The sequence below is a fragment of the Borostomias antarcticus genome (assembly GCF_949987555.1).
Source record: "Borostomias antarcticus genome assembly, chromosome: 9".
Classification (NCBI taxonomy): Eukaryota; Metazoa; Chordata; class Actinopteri; order Stomiiformes; family Stomiidae; genus Borostomias; species Borostomias antarcticus.
The window spans coordinates 16,192,797-16,213,768 of NC_140242.1; the positions used below are offsets into that span (position 1 = coordinate 16,192,797).

The 20,972-nt window shown below is 45.1% G+C and overlaps 1 protein-coding gene across 4 annotated transcripts in view; it reads right to left on the minus strand.

The window, feature by feature from the left end:
• Window positions 1–4,702: 4,702 nt before the first annotated feature.
• Window positions 4,703–20,972, minus strand: part of LOC311313223 (E3 ubiquitin-protein ligase HECW1-like) — a 204,075-nt gene continuing 187,805 nt past the window's right edge. For all 4 annotated transcript variants that reach the window (XM_084443316.1, XM_084443317.1, XM_084443315.1 and 1 more), the window contains 5 exons: window positions 11,634–11,778; window positions 11,200–11,326; window positions 10,739–10,787; window positions 9,672–9,851; window positions 4,703–6,393 (listed from right to left, as the gene is read on the minus strand). In XM_084443316.1, coding sequence (XP_084299442.1) covers window positions 6,060–6,393; window positions 9,672–9,851; window positions 10,739–10,787; window positions 11,200–11,326; window positions 11,634–11,778 — 835 coding nt within the window. In that variant the 3' untranslated portion in view covers window positions 4,703–6,059. The remainder of the gene's footprint in view (window positions 6,394–9,671; window positions 9,852–10,738; window positions 10,788–11,199; window positions 11,327–11,633; window positions 11,779–20,972) is intronic.

Consider the following 20,972-nt stretch of genomic DNA (forward strand, 5'->3'; position numbering starts at 1 on the left):
GCATGGAGATTGCCCGGATGTCAGTGCACTGCCCCCGACCTGCTCTGACCGGAGGGGGTGGAGTCTCGCCATCACGCCACTATCCACGCCACGGACCTCACAACACAGCCTCTGAGGTGGCTAGAGACACACGGTCTTCACTGGTGATGGCCTACACTGTCCACGACAGGCTCTGACCCAAGGGGGCGGAGTCTCGCCACCATGCCACTGAACATGCTACGGACACCACAACTCAGCCCTTGAGTGGGCTGGAGACACACGGTCTTCACTGGTGAAGGCAGGTGGATAGCCCGGTGCGGCCTACACTGTTCACGCCTGGCTCTGAACCAAGCGGGCGGAGTCTCGCCACGACGCCAGAGACCCCACAACTCAGCCCCTGATTGAGCTAGAGACACACAGTCTTCACCAGTGGGTGCAAGGAGACTGCCTGGAGGTCTTCATGGTGGAGTCAGGTAGGTGGCGTGGAAAGGGGAACCCTGTCCCCAACTGGCTCTGACCTGAGGGGGTGGAGTCTCACCACCACGCCACTATCCACGTCCCACAACTCAACCCCTGAGTGGGCTAGAGACACAGTCTTCATTGGTGGATGCATGGAAATTGCCCAGAGGTCACTGTACTGTCCCCGACTAGCTGTGACCCAAGGGGGCGGGGCCTAACCAGCACGCCACTATCCACGCCACGGGCCCCACAACTCAGCCCCTGAGTGGGCTAGAGAGAGAGTGTCAACCGGTGAAGACACGGTCTTCACCGGTTGAGTCAGGTAGGTGGCCCGGAGAGGGGTACACTGTCCCTGACTGGCTCTGACCTGAGGGGGCGGAGTCTCACCACCACGCCACTATCTACGCCACGGGCCCCACAACTCAGCCCCTGATTGGGCTACAGACGCACGGTCTTCGCCGGTGGGTGCATGGAGATTGCCTGGTCCATAGTTCTAGCAGTAGCTGTTACATACAGCTGCAGCAGCTAGCCCACCTCACATTTTCTCCAGGAAATGTACTTTCTAGTTGCTAATGTTAGCTAGCTACAATTCCTGGAAATGTGTTCATGATTCCACCGAGGGAACACTGAATTATTAAGTTGGATAACATGAAAGTATACGATGGACACACGATGGTAGCGTGACAAGCTAACTAGCTTACGTTACCATTAAAGAGATCTCAGGTAGCAAATGCATGTGGCTTTAGTTTTCCTTACACAATGTCGGGCGAACCAGCACAATAAAGTACTCTTGTGTGAAGTGAACTTATCTGAAAGTTGTTAGCTTGCACTGGTCGCAGCTCTTCACAGATCTTCTCGTTCGCTTGCTGTCCTCGAAGTGATTCTGAGACTCGCTGCGCACACTAATTGGTCGGAGCTGCCTTGTAATCTGATTGGCTGGAGATGAGGCAGGGTAGATTTTTTCAAAAAGTTTCATAATAGATTTCTGGTTCGTGTCTCGGGTGCAAGTAAATACAACCGGTGCAAGTAAATGCAACCGGTGCAAGTAAATGCAAGCGGTGCAAGTATATACAAGCGGTGCACATGTTTGTGAGTTTGAAATATATTTGTGAACCACAAAAATACATTTGCGAAACAAGAATTTATTTGTGAATCACACAAATGTATTTGTGAATCACAGAAATATATATATATAAACATTATGAAAAATAACTATCATAGGGTTGACGGTAGATCTGTTTCAAAATCAATTTTGATTTGTGTCAGCAGTTTCATGGTTCGTGTCTCTCTCGCCAGAATGGTTCGTGTCTCGGGTGCAAGTAAATACAAGCAGTGCACATGTTTGTGAGTTTGAAATATATTTGTGAACCACAAAAATACATTTGTGAAACAAGAATTTATTTGTGAATCACCAAAAAACATTTGTGAAACAAGAATTTATTTGTGAACCACAGAAATGTATTTGTGAACCACAAAAAAACATTTGTGAAATATGTGGTGTATATTGAAACAGATCTAACCCCATAGAGAGAGAAAGAGCTAAACTCTTTCATTATTTTCCATTTGTCAGATTTGTAGATTCTTCAACTCCAAAACAAATCATGCACATTGGGGTGTCACAATGTGTTACACAAAACTACAGGAAGCTGATAGCCCTTCTATTCAGTATTATACACTAACATGCAAACCCTTATTGCCCAGCCCTCTGCAAGAAGAACAATGACCTTTCCAGGACAGAGCACAGAGAATAAAACATCCTGACCGGCACACAGAGTGAAACGATAACCAGAAAGAGATACACTATAGAAACAGGCTACTGTACATAGATACTATAGAAACAGACTACTGTACATAGATACTATAGAAACAGACTACAGAAACAGACTACTGTACATAGATACTATAGAAACAGGCTACTGTACATAGATACTATAGAAACAGACTACTGTACATAGATACTATAGAAACAGGCTACTGTACATATATCTATAGAAACAGACAACTGTACATAGATACTATAGAAACAGACTACTACTGTACATAGATACTATAGAAACAGACTACTGTACATAGATACTATAGAAACAGGATACTGTACATAAATACTATAGAAACAGACTACTGTACATAGATACTATAGAAACAGACTATTGTACTGTACATAGATACTATAGAAACAGACTACTGTACATAGATACTATAGAAACAGGATACTGTACATAAATACTATAGAAACAGGCTACTGTACATACAGTAGATACTATAGAAACAGGCTACTGTACATACATACTATAGAAACAGACTACTGTACATAAACACTATAGAAACAGACTACTGTACCTAGATACTATAGAAACAGACTACTGTACATAGATACTATAGAAACAGGCTACTGTACATAGATACCATAGAAACAGACTACTGTACATAGATACTATAGAAACAGGCTACTTTACAGAGACACTATAGAAACAGGAGACACTATAGAAACATACAGACCAGATAACTTTTTTATTTATTATTATTACAGCACTCGAGGGGGGGTGGGGGGGTCTGATGGAGGTCTCTGTCACAAAAGACTCCATGAACTCCCATAGCAACAATAAATCAATCTGGTTTCCACAGATTAGATGAATAATCCAGCAATCTAATTGACTTTAGCAAGACCCAGAAAAATCATTTTTGTGACAAGATACCGCATGGCCTGTGAATTTATTATTTTAGAATTTCAGTGTCCTGGCTAGTACACTGTACTGCTAGTATACTGTATACTGCAGTTTTTATGACAACAAGAGGGGCCGCCAAAGTGCTGAGTTATCAGGGAGGCCGAGGAGAAACGATGGAACCATTCCGCCATCGTGGTTCTACAGGGCTTGTGTTGTGGTGCACCTCTGATCTGAACTGAGCATGTGTAGTACACAGGAGGCCTTTATGACTGAACATGTGTAGTACACAGTAGGCCTTCATGACTGAACATGTGTAGTACACAGTAGGCCTTCATGACTGAACATGTGTAGTACACAGTAAGCCTATATGGGCATCACACATCAGCCGGAAGAACTCAGGGACCCTAACCCCTAACCCAGTGAGTTTGGTTGTGGGGAATGCCCCTCCTCATCCCTAACCTAACCTTAACCACCTGTTTATTGGTACCTAAACTTACTGTTGAAAATGGACACAGAGGCGTGTCCTGTGGTAGTGGGTGTATCGTGTGGTAGGCGTGTCCTGTGGTAGGCGTGTCCTGTGGTAGTGGGTGTATCGTGTGGTAGGCGTGTCCTGTGGTAGTGGGTGTATCGTGTGATAGGCGTGTCCTGTAGTATTGCGGTAGGCAGATAGACCTACTTGGACAAAGGAGCCTATACTGATCTGTCCTACACTGCCCCCTATGGGACGGTATTCTCTATACAATCCACAGGCACACCCATGGCTAAAAGGATGTTCACGCCACAGTAGCAGTCTGATTCATCCACGGAACAAACTTTATATTCAGGACAGCTAAAGATGATTTACAGATACTACTAGTAGTGTAACGTTGATATGCCACAACTCTGTTGATATTCAATATTTAATTACTTACTTAATCCTTCTCGTTCCTTGAGGAACATAAGACTGTGAATTATGCGCTGCTTTAATCTGCTATTCAATATTTGCTGACTATTATACAGTAGTAGACCTACTTCTTCAGTCACCACTGAGCTTGTTTGAACCAAGCGTAAGAGTTACATTAGGGTGCCAAAAACGTCTGTCTTTGGTCGGTGGAAAGTTAGTTATAAGCATTAGTTAATTCTGTGAGCCATGGAGCGATGGCACAGAAGCACTGGATTGTTCATTATCATGACTGATGAAGTATGGGAGTAGTGGCAGAATAACCGGTAATCATGTTTGCTTGGTTACTGTCAAACTAGGCGCGCCAAATGTTTTCCTTTCCACTGATCTGTCATCTGGAGATGCATTAGTTATTATTGGCACGATGGTAGGTGTTCAACGCCCCGTCTTTCGGTAATTTATAGCGAACATGGGTGATGATCTGATCTATCACAAAAACAACAACTAGGCTATTAGACTCAGAAATGTGAGCAAACACTGACACCTAGTGATCATTTGGTAGAATGGTGTGTGTGACAGATGGAAAGAGAGACAGACGGGGGCACATACACGGGTACACACGCATGCACACACAGGATACTGACTTTCTCATCTCTTTTACAAAGAACAATATTTATCTCAGAGTTGTAGGTTTAAAGACAGGTGTTTATTTACAGTATCAGAACATGTACACATTTCAGATGTTCCCATAAAAACAAGCTTCTCATTTGATGGAGACAAACTTAGACCAATTTACAGTCTCTAGAGGAAGTTAGGAACACCCGCGACTTACTGCAGGATCTACAAGGGTAGAGGACCTGCAGTTTATTGCTGAACAGATTTAAACCCAGGGAAGCCCTGGTGCAGACATGTGCAATGGCTTTTAAACAGTATTATTATAAACATACAGTACTCTTAAAACATACATTTGTTTAATTTACATAGTTATCCCTATGCCCCCAAAGATGCCCCCAAAGATGTTTCTAACCGTACACAGAAACAGAACAGCTCAGTAAAGACAAGGCAGACAACACATGACACAAATAAAAACAAAACAAATCAAAATACAAAAAATTATACAACTCCATTTATGGCCCAAAATCATCTGTATAAATCACCGAGCATGGCACCCAAGAACAAGAAAACACAACCAGAAGAGAGTGACCACACAACAAGGCCTAACAGTGACTGACTGTCCTGATGTTCGGCTGTTCAGATCTCACGTTCAGCATCCAGACTGGAACCCGATCGCTTTCAACAGCAAAACACCACATGGAAACAGATTTTTGCTAATAAGAATTAGCCACATTCAGAGGTGGTTTGAAATACGATTGACGAGTCTCAGTCTGGATCCTCTGGCCACTCAAATCTGATAAGAATTAATGAACGCTCTATTACAGGAGTGGGTCAAGGTGATTTATGGTTGTATGCTGTGTAATCAGGGCACCACCATGCTAGAAGACACATGATACACAGTTTTCGGGGACCACCTTCTGAAACTCCATTGAATCCCTTTAAGACGTGGTAGCTTTAGCGTTATGGAAGAGAAAGGCCTGTTTGCTGCCATGTGGGGCGACGCCAGACTACCGGCGGAGCAACGCAGGCCTACTCATGCCTACGTCGTTAGTTTCCAGAGCAACCAATTCAGACAGGTCAAAGATGTCTGAAAACACAAATCCAATCTGATCACTAGAAAATAACAGTGTGGACAGTCAGTCCTAAATGTCGTATTTCAGAAACAAATCTGATTAGCTTGCAGTCTGAACAAAAGAGAGAGAGACAGGAAATGGTTCAGGTCATGCTGTGGGTGGAGACTGAGTGAGTTTTCATCCAGTCTGTTTCTATAAGTGCGACCAACAGCCAATCACAAATCAACCACCTAACTCTGAGAATAGTGAGGAGAGGCCTGGATAGGTTAAAGCGTGTGTAGAGGTGGGAGGGAGGGGTGGACAGGAAGGGGCGGAGCTAGGTGTGACCTGGCGTGGTGTAGAGGTAGGGAGCGGGGGGAGGGAGGGTGTACAGGAGAGGGTGGGGCTTCAGTAGATGAACTCCCCGGGGACTTCGTGCAGGCTGCTGAAGGGTTCCTGGAACTTAAAGCGTTTGGAGATGAGAGCCTTCTGGTCCGGCACCATGCTCTCCTGCCCCGTGTGACGACACTGGCCCAGCGCATACGCCGCCATGACGATCAACTCCTCCGTCACTGGCCCCTCCTCCTCCTCCTCCCTGGTGGGGCTGTGACTGTCTGGGGGACAGGGGGGCTCAGCGCTGGGGGGGCACTCCGTCACCTCCACCTCCCCCTCTGTCTTGCTGGTCTGGTCTTTGGGCTGCAGCCAGGCATGCAGCAGACACTGCTCCGCTGTAGCACGCTCCCTACACACACACACACACACACACACATATCCTATCCTTAATTTGAGTCTAGTTTTTGTCGACGAAACTCTGAACATGTACAGTATGTATGTGTGTGTGTGTATGTATGCATGCATGTATGTATGTATGTATGTATGTATGTATGTATGTATGTATGTATGTATGTATGTATGAATGTATGAGTGTACAGTATGTATGAATGTATGAGTGTACAGTATGTATGTATGTGTGTATGTACTGTATGTATGTACGTATTTGTGTGTATATATGTATGTATGTATGTGTGTATGTAAGTGTGTGTAGATTAGAGTTAATTAGGTACTACCGGTATTCACAGGACCCATCCTCAGAACCATTTCTCATTTCCCGGGAAATGAACAGCGGGAAAACGGGAATTGCAATTTCAATAATAATTAATAATTGAATTAATAATTTGACCAAAAAATCCATTGCCATGGGTTTTAATTATTATTTTGACAGCTGCATGATATTATTGCAATCTCTGCACACAGTGCGTGCGTAGTGACGTGAATGTCTCTTTTCTGCACGACGTAACCTACCGTAGGCTACCGCGTGCGTGGGCTACCCCACAACATCCCATAGGCCATGTCCAGCCACTCCAGCTTCGTGTGGAGATATTTCTGAGCAACCAAAAACATAAATTAGGCCTATTTAATTTCACAGGCTACTGTTAGGCGTACTTTATAAAAAGACTAACCTCTGTTTTTCTCATATTATGGATGCCATGCAAACCTGTTTTTTTTTTTCGAGACATTTAATTGCACAGGCTGTCACAGTCACTTTATAAAAAAGATTAAGATATTTGTGGTGAACTGTTCTACAAATGACTGCAAAATAAATATTCTGTAAACATTGAGCTTTGAGTGATCATTTCGGAGCAGCGACCTCATGGTGAATTTAACAAATGAAATGTCTTAAGTTTATTGTGTATAACCAGGCCGGCTGTTAGTGCTTCCCTGCAGTCGGATCACATAGGCTACATCCGAGCATTACTGAAGTAGAAGCTGCTGATTATTATTGCCATTTAAACTGCGTTCGTTTAGATGACAAACAGCACACAAACACACCTCCAGAGTTCAAGCTATTCTGCATGTGAACTTTATCTCAATATAGATTATAGGTCACAATTATTAGAGTTGTGCCTCCACACCAGTGCCTCCTGAGTGAGTGCCTGAGTGCCTCCACACCATAAAATGAAAAACATTAATATTTTTCCCGGGAATACCGGGAAAGAGAGACGCAAATCCCGGGAGGAAAAAAAATGCACATTTCGGGAAAAATATCTAACCCTAGTGTGGATGTCTGCATGTTGTGTGTATGTGTGCATGTATGTATGTGTGTATGTATGTATGCATGCACATATATGTATGTATGCATGTATGTTTGTGTGTATATATGCATGTATGTTGTGTGTGTATGTATGTGTGTATGTATGTATGTATGTATGTATGTATGTATGTATGTATGTATGTATGTATGTATGTATGTATGTATGTATGTATGTGTGCATGTAAGTATGTGTGTATGTATATATGTTGCACGGTATGCTGATACTTGAAAGGGACCGCGATAGCCTGCCGTCAAAAATGGCACAATACCCCATTTTATTACTACCGTCAATTTAAGAATGAGTCGTATTTCCGAGTTGCGTCGAGGCAGTGTGCGTGTCTCTCTCCCTGTCTGCTACTCTGTCCCTCTGGGGCAGTGTGCATGTGTGTAGAGCTCTGGTTCTCCTCTGCTACTCCCTTTCCTCTCTGCTACTCCCTAAGCAGAGTGCACGTGCCAACCATCAGTCCAGTTCACCAAACTACTTTCAGACCACTCGCTTATTTCTGCCAACGTTTGGGGCCAACACAAATCTAGGAAAAAAAAGTTGAAAGGGCTGAGGGCTGCAGTTGGTTAATCTAGAAGGTGAACGATGATTTCCAAAAGCAAAAGCGCCTATTTGGCAATATTTCATATTTAAATCCATTGCTAATAGCTGGGGAACCTCATAACATTAATGAGGAAATCTGTAAACTCTGGAGCTAGTCATTTCATAACGTGAACACCGTTGCTCTGTGCTGCGAGGCTGCGACCCACTCTACTGAATCTGAATAGCAATTCAATCTGAGTGTCAGACTAGTGGAGCAGAGACACTTTCAGTTTATAATTGTAGCATCCCAAGCTTATTTTTTTACAAAGTAGTAAATTAATTAAATGAATAAAATTAATTTTATTTAATTAATACAATTAAATACATATGTAATTTCTTTAGTTTAAACAGTTTATATTCCTGCTCTGCCTCAGCAGACAGCAAACACTGACATCAGTAGGCTACACTTGACATTGTATTATTCCATTTCCTGATGTTTTAGGTTTTTGCTGTGGTATCGTTTCAGTATAGGTATCAAGATATTTTTTAGCAGGTATCGTATCAAAGTTATAATTTGGTATCGTGACAACACTAGTATGTATGCATGTATGTATGATGTATGTATGCATGTGTATGTATGTATGTATGTGAGTATATATGTCCATGTATGTATGCATGTGTGCAGGGCTGAAAATTAACACCCGCCACCCGCCAATGGCGGGTAAAATTTCCATTTGGCGACTAAATTTCGGAGGCTCTCTGCCACGCTGGCGGTTAAATGTTTGTACCAATAGAGTCATGTAATAAATTATGCGCGCGATGTCTCCACATTCTGTTTGTTGCACTTAAACAGCTCCCCCGCTGCACCAAATAAAGTTTTCAGTCACATGACTGTTGCAGAGCCTCGCGCACTAGGAGGGACTGGTGACACAAGGCTACTCGCGCACAGAAAATCATTCCCATTTACCTCAGAGGACGCTCGCTACAGTCGAGTACAGTCACGCTACTACAGTCGACACCTGTAAAAAAGGCAATTTATTATTTTGGCCGGTAAAAAATATACTTGGCCGGTGGATTTTTTCACCTACCACTCCCCTTGGCAGGTGAGCCCTGCATGTGTGTATGTACGTATGTGCGTATGTATGTACATATGTATGTGTGTGTGTTTGTATGTATGTATGTATGTGTGTATGTATGTATGTATGTATGTATGTATGTATGTATGTATGTATGTATGTATGTATGTATGTATGTATGTATGTATGTATGCAGGTAGGTAGGTATGGTATATGTATGTGTGTATGTGTGTATGTATGTGTGTGTGTGTGTGTGTGGTGTGTGTGTGTGTGTGTGTGTGTGTGTGTGTGTGTGTGTGTGTGTGCGTGCGTGCGTGCGTACTCACTGAGGCTGTTTGAGCAGCAGGGCCTGTATGAAGCTCACGGCGGCTGTGTCCAGGCACTGCAACTCCTCATCTGCATAGCTGATGTTGATGGTGGAGATGTTGAGGAACGTCTCCTGCTTGTCCTCCCCCAGGAACGGAGAGATGCCCGTTAGCATCACGTACGCCAGCACACCGATGCTCCTGCACACAGGAGCACGTCACACACGGCACAGAATGCTATAACCCCATATATTCCTCAACACTCAGAGGGCTAATAGTATGTTTAAGTGGAAGCAGGAACAGCAGTCCCATGGGACCTTATTTCAGAAAAAAAATGTACGGTAGTGAATGGCGATAAACAAATAATTTCTTGATCCCATTTGAATTGTGCCATGACCATACACATATGTATTTTGATATTACATATATGTTTGTCAATTTAAAACATAATTTTGCAAGTCAAGAAAGTCGCAGTTTTTCGCCAGACTGTAAATTATAGAACGAGTTTAAAATTATTAAAAGAGGTGCAAATAATTATTAGTCTGGCCATGTTGAGAGCTGCAACTATGTGAAAGGAGAGTTCTGTAAAAGCTGGCATGTGAGATCGGCGTTACAAGGTTTTGGTGTTAAACGAGGGCCATGTCAGTTTGCTAATATTAACTAACTTGCGAGTTAATTGAGATGAGTAAAATGTATGTTTGAAATTTTAAATTGATGGTTACGGCATAATTCAATCGGGATCAATAAATTATTTTTCACATACCGTTCACATTTTTCCGATTTACTGTAAGGTCCCATGGGGGTTTTCTCTTCCTGCTTCCACTTAGGCACTCTATACGTGACGTAGTGTACACCAGTACGCCATTAAAGGGTTAGTAGGTCACATAGAGAGCACCAGAACCCCACGAGACAGAAGAACTGCAGATCTAATAATTAAGTATTTGTATGCTACATCCATGACATGGGACAAACTGCTTTTTCAGCTACTACAGAACGCACTATAAACTTCTCTAAACAGTCACTCGAAACGTGATGGGACTCCGAGCTCAGAAGGTGTTGACATTAGATTTGTTCAACACAGCACCCACCACATGTCTGTCGCTGTGCTGATCGGTTCGTAGTTGAGGATTTCTGGGGCTGCAGGTGAAACACACAGAAGGGGGAATGAAGAACCAGTCAGTGTAAGAAGCTTACAATAAGATGTAAGTATCCCCAGACAGTATTGTGTTCTGGGCATGTGTGTGTGTTTGTCAATGTGTGTGTGTGTGTGTGAGCATGTTCCCCTCACCTATGTACTCCGGTGTGTATGTGTGTGTGTGTGCTCATGTTCCCCTCACCTATGTACTCTGGTGTGTATGTGTGTGTGTGTGCTCATGTTCCCCTCACCTACGTACTCCGGTGTGTGTGTGTGTGTGTGTGTGCTCATGTTCCCCTCACCTATGTACTCCGGTGTGTGTGTGTGTGTGCTCATGTTCCTCTCACCTATGTACTCCGGTGTGTGTGTGTGTGTGTGTGTGTGTGTGTGTGTGTGTGCTCATGTTCCCCTCACCTACGTACTCCGGTGTGCCCATGATCTCTCGGAGCTCCTGGTGGCTGCTCACCCTCCTGGACAGACCGAAGTCAACGATCCTGATGTCCCCAACTGGATCGTCGCTGGTCAGCAGGATGTTCTGGGGCTGAGAGGAGAGGGGTACAATACCTGGTCTAGCTAGTACCACACCATCAGATACCTGGTCTAGCTAGTACCACACCATCAGATACCTGGTCTAGCTAGTACCACACCATCAGATACCTGGTCTAGCTAGTACCACCATCAGATACCTGACATAGCTAGTACCACACCATCAGATACCTGGTCTAGCTAGTACACCATCATGGCCGTGTGTGTGTGTGGATGTGTGCGTGTGTGCATGTGTGTGTGAGTAGGTGTGTGTGAGAGAGAGAGAGAGAGAGAGAGAGAGAGAGAGTGTGTGTGTGTGTTACCTTCAGGTCCAGATGGACCACGTTGTTTCTGTGCAGGAAGGCCACGCCCTCTAGGATCTGCCTCATCAGCTTCTTCACCTCCTCCTCTGAGAACGCCTCCTCTCTCTCCCCCACACACTGGTTAAAGATCTCTCCCCCCGCCGCACTGCGCATTCACACACACACACACACATACACACAAGTTAAATATCTCTCCACCTGCCGCACTGCGCACATGCGCACACACACACACACACCACCTACACACACACAGACACACAGGCATGCACACACACAAATGCACGCGCACACACACACACACATACAGTACACACACACACACACTTATACACACTTACACGCACACACAAGTTAGACTAAAATAAAGATGGGACTCCTCACACCACTTGACAAATAGACTGTGTTATAGCTTGTGTTATAGGTTGTGTTATGGATGTGTTATAGCTTGTGTTGTAGGTTGTGTTATAGATGCGTTATAGGTTGTGTTATAGCTTGTGTTATAGGTTGTGGTAGCCTATGGATCAGTGGCGGCTGGCGACAAAAAACTGAGGAGGACAGGAGGAAGAGAGGCGAACCGCCCATGGGCGCCGGGGGGCACTTTCCCTCAGTCAGTTATTATTTGAAATATCAGCTTAAAGTGGATTTACAGTCAATTTTAGCATATGAAAAACTGAATAACACTTTCTTTAACTACATGCAGCATTTATTTATCATATTCATGATAAAATATTACAAAACAACAATAAAACATTGTAAGCAATAGTTGTTGAGAGAAAATAATTGATATTGGTGAGGTGCTGGAGAGGTTAGGTGATATATGAAAAATGTTTTTGATTAGGGGACACTGAGGTGTGCTTGCTCTCAAACAGTTTGTTGGCAAATAGATTTGACAACTGGACAATGGAATACGTTGCACAGCAAATGCAGTATCCAACAGTTCGCTCATGGCTAGCTAGCAATGGTACAGCTATGGGATTAGCTCATTTGGGATGCTGTCAAAGCTGCCACTCTTATGTAGCCTACAATTATCAGAACAATATTAACATTCAGTTAAAAGTTTTCCATCCACCCATCCATCACTGGATGAGGAATAAGCACCGCAAAGCGATCAATTCTCACGCAAGCAGGAGCCAGGCTGTGGATTTCTCCGATCCGGTGTTGCGACCCAGTCTCTAGAAATGTTTTGGACGAGTTTCCGACAGTTTGCGCCTCCAGCCAATCTGCACGCCTGCCTATGCCGTAGCCTGACGTGCACCTCGTAGCTAACGTTACCGGCTATAGCCAGCCAGTGGAACTGTAGTGTTCAGACAGCTCTAGCTCAAAAAGTATTTATGTCAGCTTAGATATTTAGATGGCTAGAATCAAGACAAATATATGAACAGTTTGATGTATAATATGTCCCATAATACTTTCGGATGTATTATAATATGGAGCTACGAACACACAAACAGTCTCCAATGGCACAGGGAAGAGAAACACAGACATCAACGCCGACTCAATCGGCCTTGACTGTGGTAAATCTGGAATCTGGAATGTGATTGGACTAACAAAATGTCAATATCTGAATCCTGTTCAGACAGGGCCGGAGTACTAGCCTCCCTTGCGGTAATTTTTCAGCGTTTTGGCCAATCACAAATTAGCAAGAAAAAAAGGCATTACATTGATTTAAGAGAAAAGAACCCGCCCTAAGGGAGGCTAGCCTCCCTTCCATAGATATCTATGGGTCCTCCAGCTGCATGTTATAGATGTCACTGTTGGAGCTTTAGAATTTCAATAATGGGTTTTTATCCATAGGGAAAACCTGATTTATGAATACAACTGAGATAATATTAATTATGAATAAATAAATTCATATATTTATATTTTCCCTCTCTTCTCTCCAAAAACTGAGGAGGACTGTCCTCCCCTGCCTCAATGGACGAGCCTCCACTGCTATGGATGTGTTATAGGTTGTGTTATAGATGCGTTATACTGTAGGTTGTGTTATAGCTTGTGTTACAGGTTGTGGTAGCCTATGGATGTGTTAAAGGTTGTGTTATAGGTTGTGTTGTAGGTTGTGGTAGGGATGTGTCAAATGTTGTGTTATAGGTGTGTTATAGGTTGTGTTATGGGTATGAATAAGAACAGCTCTGCCCTGTCCTAGTGTTAGTCTAGCTCTGTCCTGTCCTAGTCCTTCCACAGGAGAGCGGATACAGCCAGCTATCGAGATCAGATGACAGAGAGAAAGGCTGACATTACGATCGCCGGCATTAGAAGAAATGGTGCAGTGTCTCTAAACAGATGGCAAATCATGGACAAAGCTCAGAAATACCCTCCTGCACTGTTTCAGGGGGCAGCCATGTGACTGTGCTGTCTCACTAAAACATCTGAGTTCACCACTGTCCTAGCTAAGCATGATCACACTGAAACATCTGAGTTCACCACTATCCTAGCTAAGCATGATCACACTGAAACATCTGAGTTCACCACTATCCTAGCTAAGCGTGGTCTCATGGACATGGAGGTGGAGTTGGTGGGACTCTCCAGAACAGCCAGGGAGCTATTATCATGGCTGGACCAGAGGCCGCTGCAGTTCCACTGTCAGATCAGCAGGGGTCAGTGGAGAGCTGAACAGGGCGGTGAGGAGATTAATTCAGAGATGGACCTGCTGCTGCTCAGCTAAAGCTCTCTGCACCATATGCAAATGGAACACATGCAAATACTATATCAGAAAACATGTTCTCAGGTTTTTACAGTGGTGTCCTCAACACCCTTCTATTTTCATTTGAAATACAGTCTACAAATCTAACTCACCAGACTACCAGCAACCAGGAATCATTACTAGACTTCACCTGGAACCCAGAAAGGGACTGGATCCCAGTGACCCAACCTCACAACTCACACCACCCCTTGACCTCTAACCTAGAGACAGTGATAGATAGATAGATAGATAGATAGATAGATAGATAGATAGATAGATAGATAGATAGATAGATAGATAGATAGATAGATAGATAGATAAATCATGGAATGTGTTTTGGCATGATTAGAAGATGGGCAGGACTTGCGGTAGGCAACTAATCGAATCTACATTTTCACAATTGCTCATTTTTTCCCCAACGTCGACGACTAGTTTAAGTTTGAATATTTATTAGACAGCACTAGAGGGTAAGCGTGATCTCAGTTGGTCAGCAGTTAGTCTGGCTTGGTCAGATCTATCTCCACACTTGGTTTCTGCTGTGCCAGCACTGTCTGGGTGACACATTACCATTCAGGAATTGGGGGGAAAACGCTGTATTTCTTTAAACCAATCAAATTCAAAGCTTATTGGCATGACAGATGAAAAACCTATGTTTCCAAAGTAGTACAGGAAATTTGAACATTGACAAATAATAAGCAACTGTCTTCGGGGGAGCAGTTACTAGGTTATCGCAGCGCTGCGCTGTTGTTGTTTCAGTAGTCTGATTGGCCGACCACATGAATCAGGCGCCACTGATTGGGCAGTAATAAACGAACGACAAGGCTTATACCCAAAACCTATATTGGTTGAGTCAGACTAGTCAGAGGGTAAACATGATGTCAGTTGGTCAGTGCGTAAACGTGATCTGTCAATTGGTCAGTGTGTAAAAACCCCTGAGCTGATTATGGATAAACTAAGTGACCAAGCCCTGGACACTGGACCACGTCCATCTGGCACAGCAAGGTCATTAGACACTCGTTAGACACGCACACACACACATACACACGCACACACACACACACACGCGCACACATAATGACTACACACTAGCTCTGCCGTTAGCCTCCGTCAGTTTAAAAACAAGAGAGAGAGAAAGAGATAGAGTGAGAGAAAGTGAGAAAGAGAGAGATAGAGAGAGAGAGAGGAGAGATTGGGAAGGGTCTATCCCCCTCGCTCTCTGCTCTATAATCCCTCCCCCTGCTCTCACGCCCCGCCTCTCCCCGGCGGTGGGCCACGGTCCCAGCCCTCACGTGCCTGCAGTAACGACCTCACAGATGGAGCCAGGAGGCCTCTCTCCCTCTGTCTCTCTCTCTATCACTCCCTCTCTTCCCTCTCTCTTAGTCAGCCTGTAACAGTTCTTTGGACCCTGTGCCCCCACCGCCATCTCTCCATGGCATGAATAGCAGCTCTCTATGAAGTCAGACTGATACCCCCCCACCCGCCTGCCCCACTGCCCCAAAATACCCATCAGCTGTCAGGAAAGACAAAACACAATCTATTACAACCATCTCTCTCCCTCCATCCCTCTCTCCATCTACTGGCCTCACGTGTCAGATCCTCATAAAAGCATTCCGCCCTACTTCCCCTGCATATTAAAAACGAGAAGAGAGATTCCATTCTCTTTATTGAATGCTGCTGACACGGGCTCGGCCAATCACAGCCAGGGGGGTCGTTCCAGCCTATCACAGCCTTTCACTCGTCCCTTCAATATTTCACACAACTTTATTGATTTCACGACCCTTCTCCTGGTGGTGTGTGTGTGTGTGTCACTGTGCACACTGCCAATAATGTTTGAGATGAATGGGTGTGTGCATTCTTCAAGTAGGGTTTAAGATGTCAGCTGTCATCCTCTTCTTAACTAGAATTTTTAATGAAAAAGTTGATATAATGCTCAGTGTGCAATGTACTGTAGTTGTTTATGTAGGTTGAGGTTGTTGTGCATATTGTGTATACTGTATGTGTGTATGGTGCATATTGTGTATATTGTGTATGTGGTGCATAGTGTATTTGTGTGTATATGGTGCATATTGTGTATATGGTATATGTGTGTATATGGTGTATGGAGCATATTGTGCATATTGTGGTGTATAGAGCATATTGTGTATATGGTGTGTAAATAGTAAATGGACTGCACTTATATAGAGCTTTTATTCAAAACACTTTACAATGAAGGCCTCTCATTCACCCATTCACACACACATACACACACCAATGGTGGCAGCTGCCATGCAAGGTGCTAGCCTGCTCATTGAGATCAATTTGGGGTTCAGTGTATTTGCCCAAGGACACTTCGACATGTCGTCAGGATGAGCCGATTTGAACCGCCGATCCTATGATCATTGGACGAGCCACTCTACCTCCTGAGTCACAGCCGGGTACCATTCATAGATGTGATTTCATGCCTCGTTTACAGGAACCCTGGGACATGACTGGCCTGGCAGCTTCCTGTCTGGGTTTCCCTCTCAGCGCCCTCTCTCACTGGCAGGCTCGGTGACAGGTCAACAGTATGATTGGTCGACCACATGCCGGTCCGGCTGTCAGCTCAATGACACTTCCATATATGGTCAACATCCAAATGGGCTGTTTTAAAAGTCAGTGTGGAGGGAAGTAAGTGTGACTAGTGCCTGTGCCACCTGGACTACGCATACTATTCTCCGCTGAAGAGAAGCAAGCGTTTTTGGGTAAAGTAAGGCTCCGCCCACTAGACCATGAAGCCTGGAGCAATTTGGGGTTCAGTGTCTTGCACAAGGACACTCGAACCGCTGACCCTACGATCATTGATCCGCTCTACCTCCTGAGCTACATCTGCCCATATACAATATATGTAGTATGTGTGTATATGGTGTATGTGTGTATATGATGTATGTGTGTAGTGTGTATATGTATGTGTGTATATGTGTGTATATTGTAAATGCTAATGCATTCCAGTTCTCAACCAGGAAAGCTGCCATATGAGTGTTAAATAAAACCTGAAACATGAGATATTTGGATGTGTGTGTGTTCTTCATGTAGGGTTTGAATGGGTGTACGTGTTCTTCATGCAGGGATTGAATGGGTGTGTGTGTGTCCTTCATGCAGGGTTTGAATGGGTGTGTGCTTCATGCAGTGTTTAAATGGGTGTGTGTGTTCTTCATGCAGGGTTTGAATGTGTGTTTGTGTGTGTGTGTATTCTTTATGCAGGGTTTGAATTGGTGCGTTCTTTATGCAGGGTTTGAATTGGTGTGTTCTTCATGCAGGGTTTGAATGGGTGTGTGCATTCTTCATGCATGGCTTGAATGGGTGTGTGTGTTCTTCATGCACGGTTTGAATGGGTGTGAATTGGTGTGTGCGTTGTTCATGGGGCTGGATTAGCAGCCGGTCGACAGTGGTCCTGGGATTAGAACTGGGGGGGAGCGGTGCTGCAATTAAGGGATATTCTTAAAAGGGCAGATTGCATCCTAATACACGTGTGACCAACAAAGTGTAATCCTGCTGACGCTTCAATATCCATCAGAAATGGCCCTCTCCAACACACACACACACACGAGCGCGCGCATACACCTGGCACGTTCACACACGCACACACACACACACACACACCAATAGCGGCCGGCAACAATGCAAGGTGATAGCCTGCTCATTGGTTCAGTGTATTTGCCCAAGGACACTTCGACATGTCGTCAGGATGAGCCGATTTGAACCGCCGATCCTATGATCATTGGACGAGCCACTCTACCTCCTGAGTCACAGCCGGGTACCATTCATAGATGTGATTTCATGCCTCGTTTACAGGAACCCTGGGAGATGACTGGCCTGGCAGCTTCCTGTCTGGGTTTCCCTCTCAGCGCCCTCTCTCACTGGCAGGCTCGGTGACAGGTCAACAGTTTGATTGGTCGACCACATGCCGGTCCGGCTGTCAGCTCAATGACTATTCCATATATGGTCGACATCCAAATGGGCTGTTTTAAAAGTCAGTGTGGAGGGAAGTAAGTGTGACTAGTGCCTGTGCCACCTGGACTACGCATACTATTCTCCACTGAAGAGGAGAAGCAAGTGTTTCTGGGTCAAAGTAAGGCTCCGCCCACTGGACCATGAAGGCTCATAGGCTTGGGGGAGGGGGTAATATTCACAAGCCCCCTTTTAGCAATCATTAAGCAGAATAACATGTGTCTCATGTCTCCCTCAGCGCACAGCTGGCCTCCTCAGACATAATAAGTCACACATGCGTGTCAAACACAGCATCAGGGAACCACAGCCGTGCACTCCGGTCCCTGGGTTACACACCACTGGAGCTGCTCAATACTGTACATGCTGCACCACAGCCTGGGGTGTGTGTGTGTCTGTGTATGAGTGTGAGTGAGTGTGTCTGTGTGTATGTATGTATGTGTGTGTGTGTGTGTGTGTGTGTGTGTGTACACGCGTGTATATGTGTGTGAGAGAATGTTTGTGTGTGTGCATGCGTGTATATGTGTGTATGTGTGTGTGTATATGTGTGTGTGTGCATGTGTGTGTGTGTGTGAGAGAGAGAGAGAGAGAGAGAGAGGAGTTTGTGTGCGTGCTACAGCAGATGTGAAGCCAATTGTATGTCACTCAGTCACAGGGAGAAGTGAGAGGGAGCCCTGCCCTACTGAGAGAACACACACACTCACACACACATAATTGTATGATTGAATGAAGGAATGAATTGACAGAGGCCCTTTTACTTCTAACTAACGTTAAATTAAGTTGTACTAGTAGGACTACATCCAAAATATATCATCCAGAAAATCATCGTTGATCACAGAAGGGCTTTCCATTCGAGTTTAACCGTTCAAAGAAAACATGGTGTTGAAGAGAACAGGGATGGGAGGGGGTATGGAGGGGCTACAGACCAGCCAAGACCACAGAGACCACCGACCAGCTAGGACCACAGACCAACCAGGACCACAGACCAGCCAGGATCACAGACCAGCCAGGATCACAGAGACCACAGACCAGCCAGGATCACAGACCAGCCAGGATCACAGAGACCACAGACCAGCCAGGATCACAGACCATCCAGGATCACTGACCAGCCAGGACCACAGAGACAACAGACCAGCCAGGATCACAGACCAGCCAGGATCACAGAACATCCAGGATCACAGACCAGCCAGGATCACAGACCAGCCAGGACCACAGAGCAGCCAGGACCACAGAGACCACAGACCAGCCAGGATCACAGACCATCCAGGATCACAGACCAGCCAGGATCACAGAGACCACGGACCAGCCAGGATCACAGACCAGCCAGGATCACAGAGACCACAGACCAGCCAGGATCACAGAGACCACAGACCAGCCAGGATCAAAGACCAGCCAGGATCACAGAGACCACAGACCAGCCAGGATCACAGAGACCACAGACCAGCCAGGATCACAGACCATCCAGGATCACAGACCAGCCAGGACCACAGAGACCACAGCAGTCAAACTCTCTCTACCTCAATGAACAAACACTACTGCATTAAGAGGTCAACTATAGAAATACATCTTGTATGTGTTTGGACATCATTACCAATAATTTGAGAGGAACACAGTTCCAACTGTAGACCCCCCCCCCCCCCCGGAAGTTCAATGTCAGCATGTGACATTAGAGAAATGCAATCCCAACATATCCCTGTCACAATGTGGTGTGTGTGTGTCCCATCCCGTGTAGTGGAGATAGGCCCAGGGGGGTTGGTGGTGGGGGCGGGAGGGAGGGAGGCACGCTGTTGAAATAGCCACAGCTCAGTCAGGCATGAGCAGCATCACCCTGGGCTGGCTGCAGGGCTGGAATACTTCTCTACTACCCCCCCCCCCCTCCCCTCCACGCCCCACTCTCTCTCTCTCTCTCCCTCTATCTCACTCTCTCCATCCCTCTAGCCAGCTCAGCCTCTACATCCAGCTCTCCTCCCTCCTCCACTTACAAGTCGTTCTACTGGCTCCTCTCTTTAGACCAGCTGCTATACTTAAGTTTCACCTCAATATTTAAAGGTTCTCTCGTGTCTGTGCTGCTCAGTCTACCATGGAGGACAGGTGGTCTACTACCTTATTAAACACACAGGTAGTCTACAGACCCGTCTACCTTATTAAGCACACAGGTGGTCTACAGTGCTGTCTACCTTATTAAGCACACAAGTGGTCTACAGTTCTGTCTACTTTATGAAACACACAGGTAGTCTACAGTCTACCTTATTAAACACAGATAGTCTACAGTTCTATCTACCTTATTAAACACACAGGTAGTCTACAGTCCTGTCTACCTTATTAAACACACAGGTGGTCTACAGTCCTGTCTACCTTATTAAGCACACAGGTGGTCTACCGTTCTGTCTACCTTATTAAACACATAGGTAGTCTACAGGTGGTCTACCTTATTAAACACACAGGTAGTCTACAGTCTAGTGTGTAGTCTACAGTCTACCCCGCGTTTCCGCTGGTAAGGTTTTGCCGTGGCGCACCGCCACGGCAAGATCCTTGCCGCTACACCAAACATTTGATACAAAAAACAATAATACAAACTAGAAAGTACATTTCCTGGAGAAAATGCGAGGTGGGCTAGCTGCTGCAGCTGTATGTAACAGCTACTGCTAGAACTACTATGGACCAGGCAATCTCCATGCACCCACCAGCGAAGACCG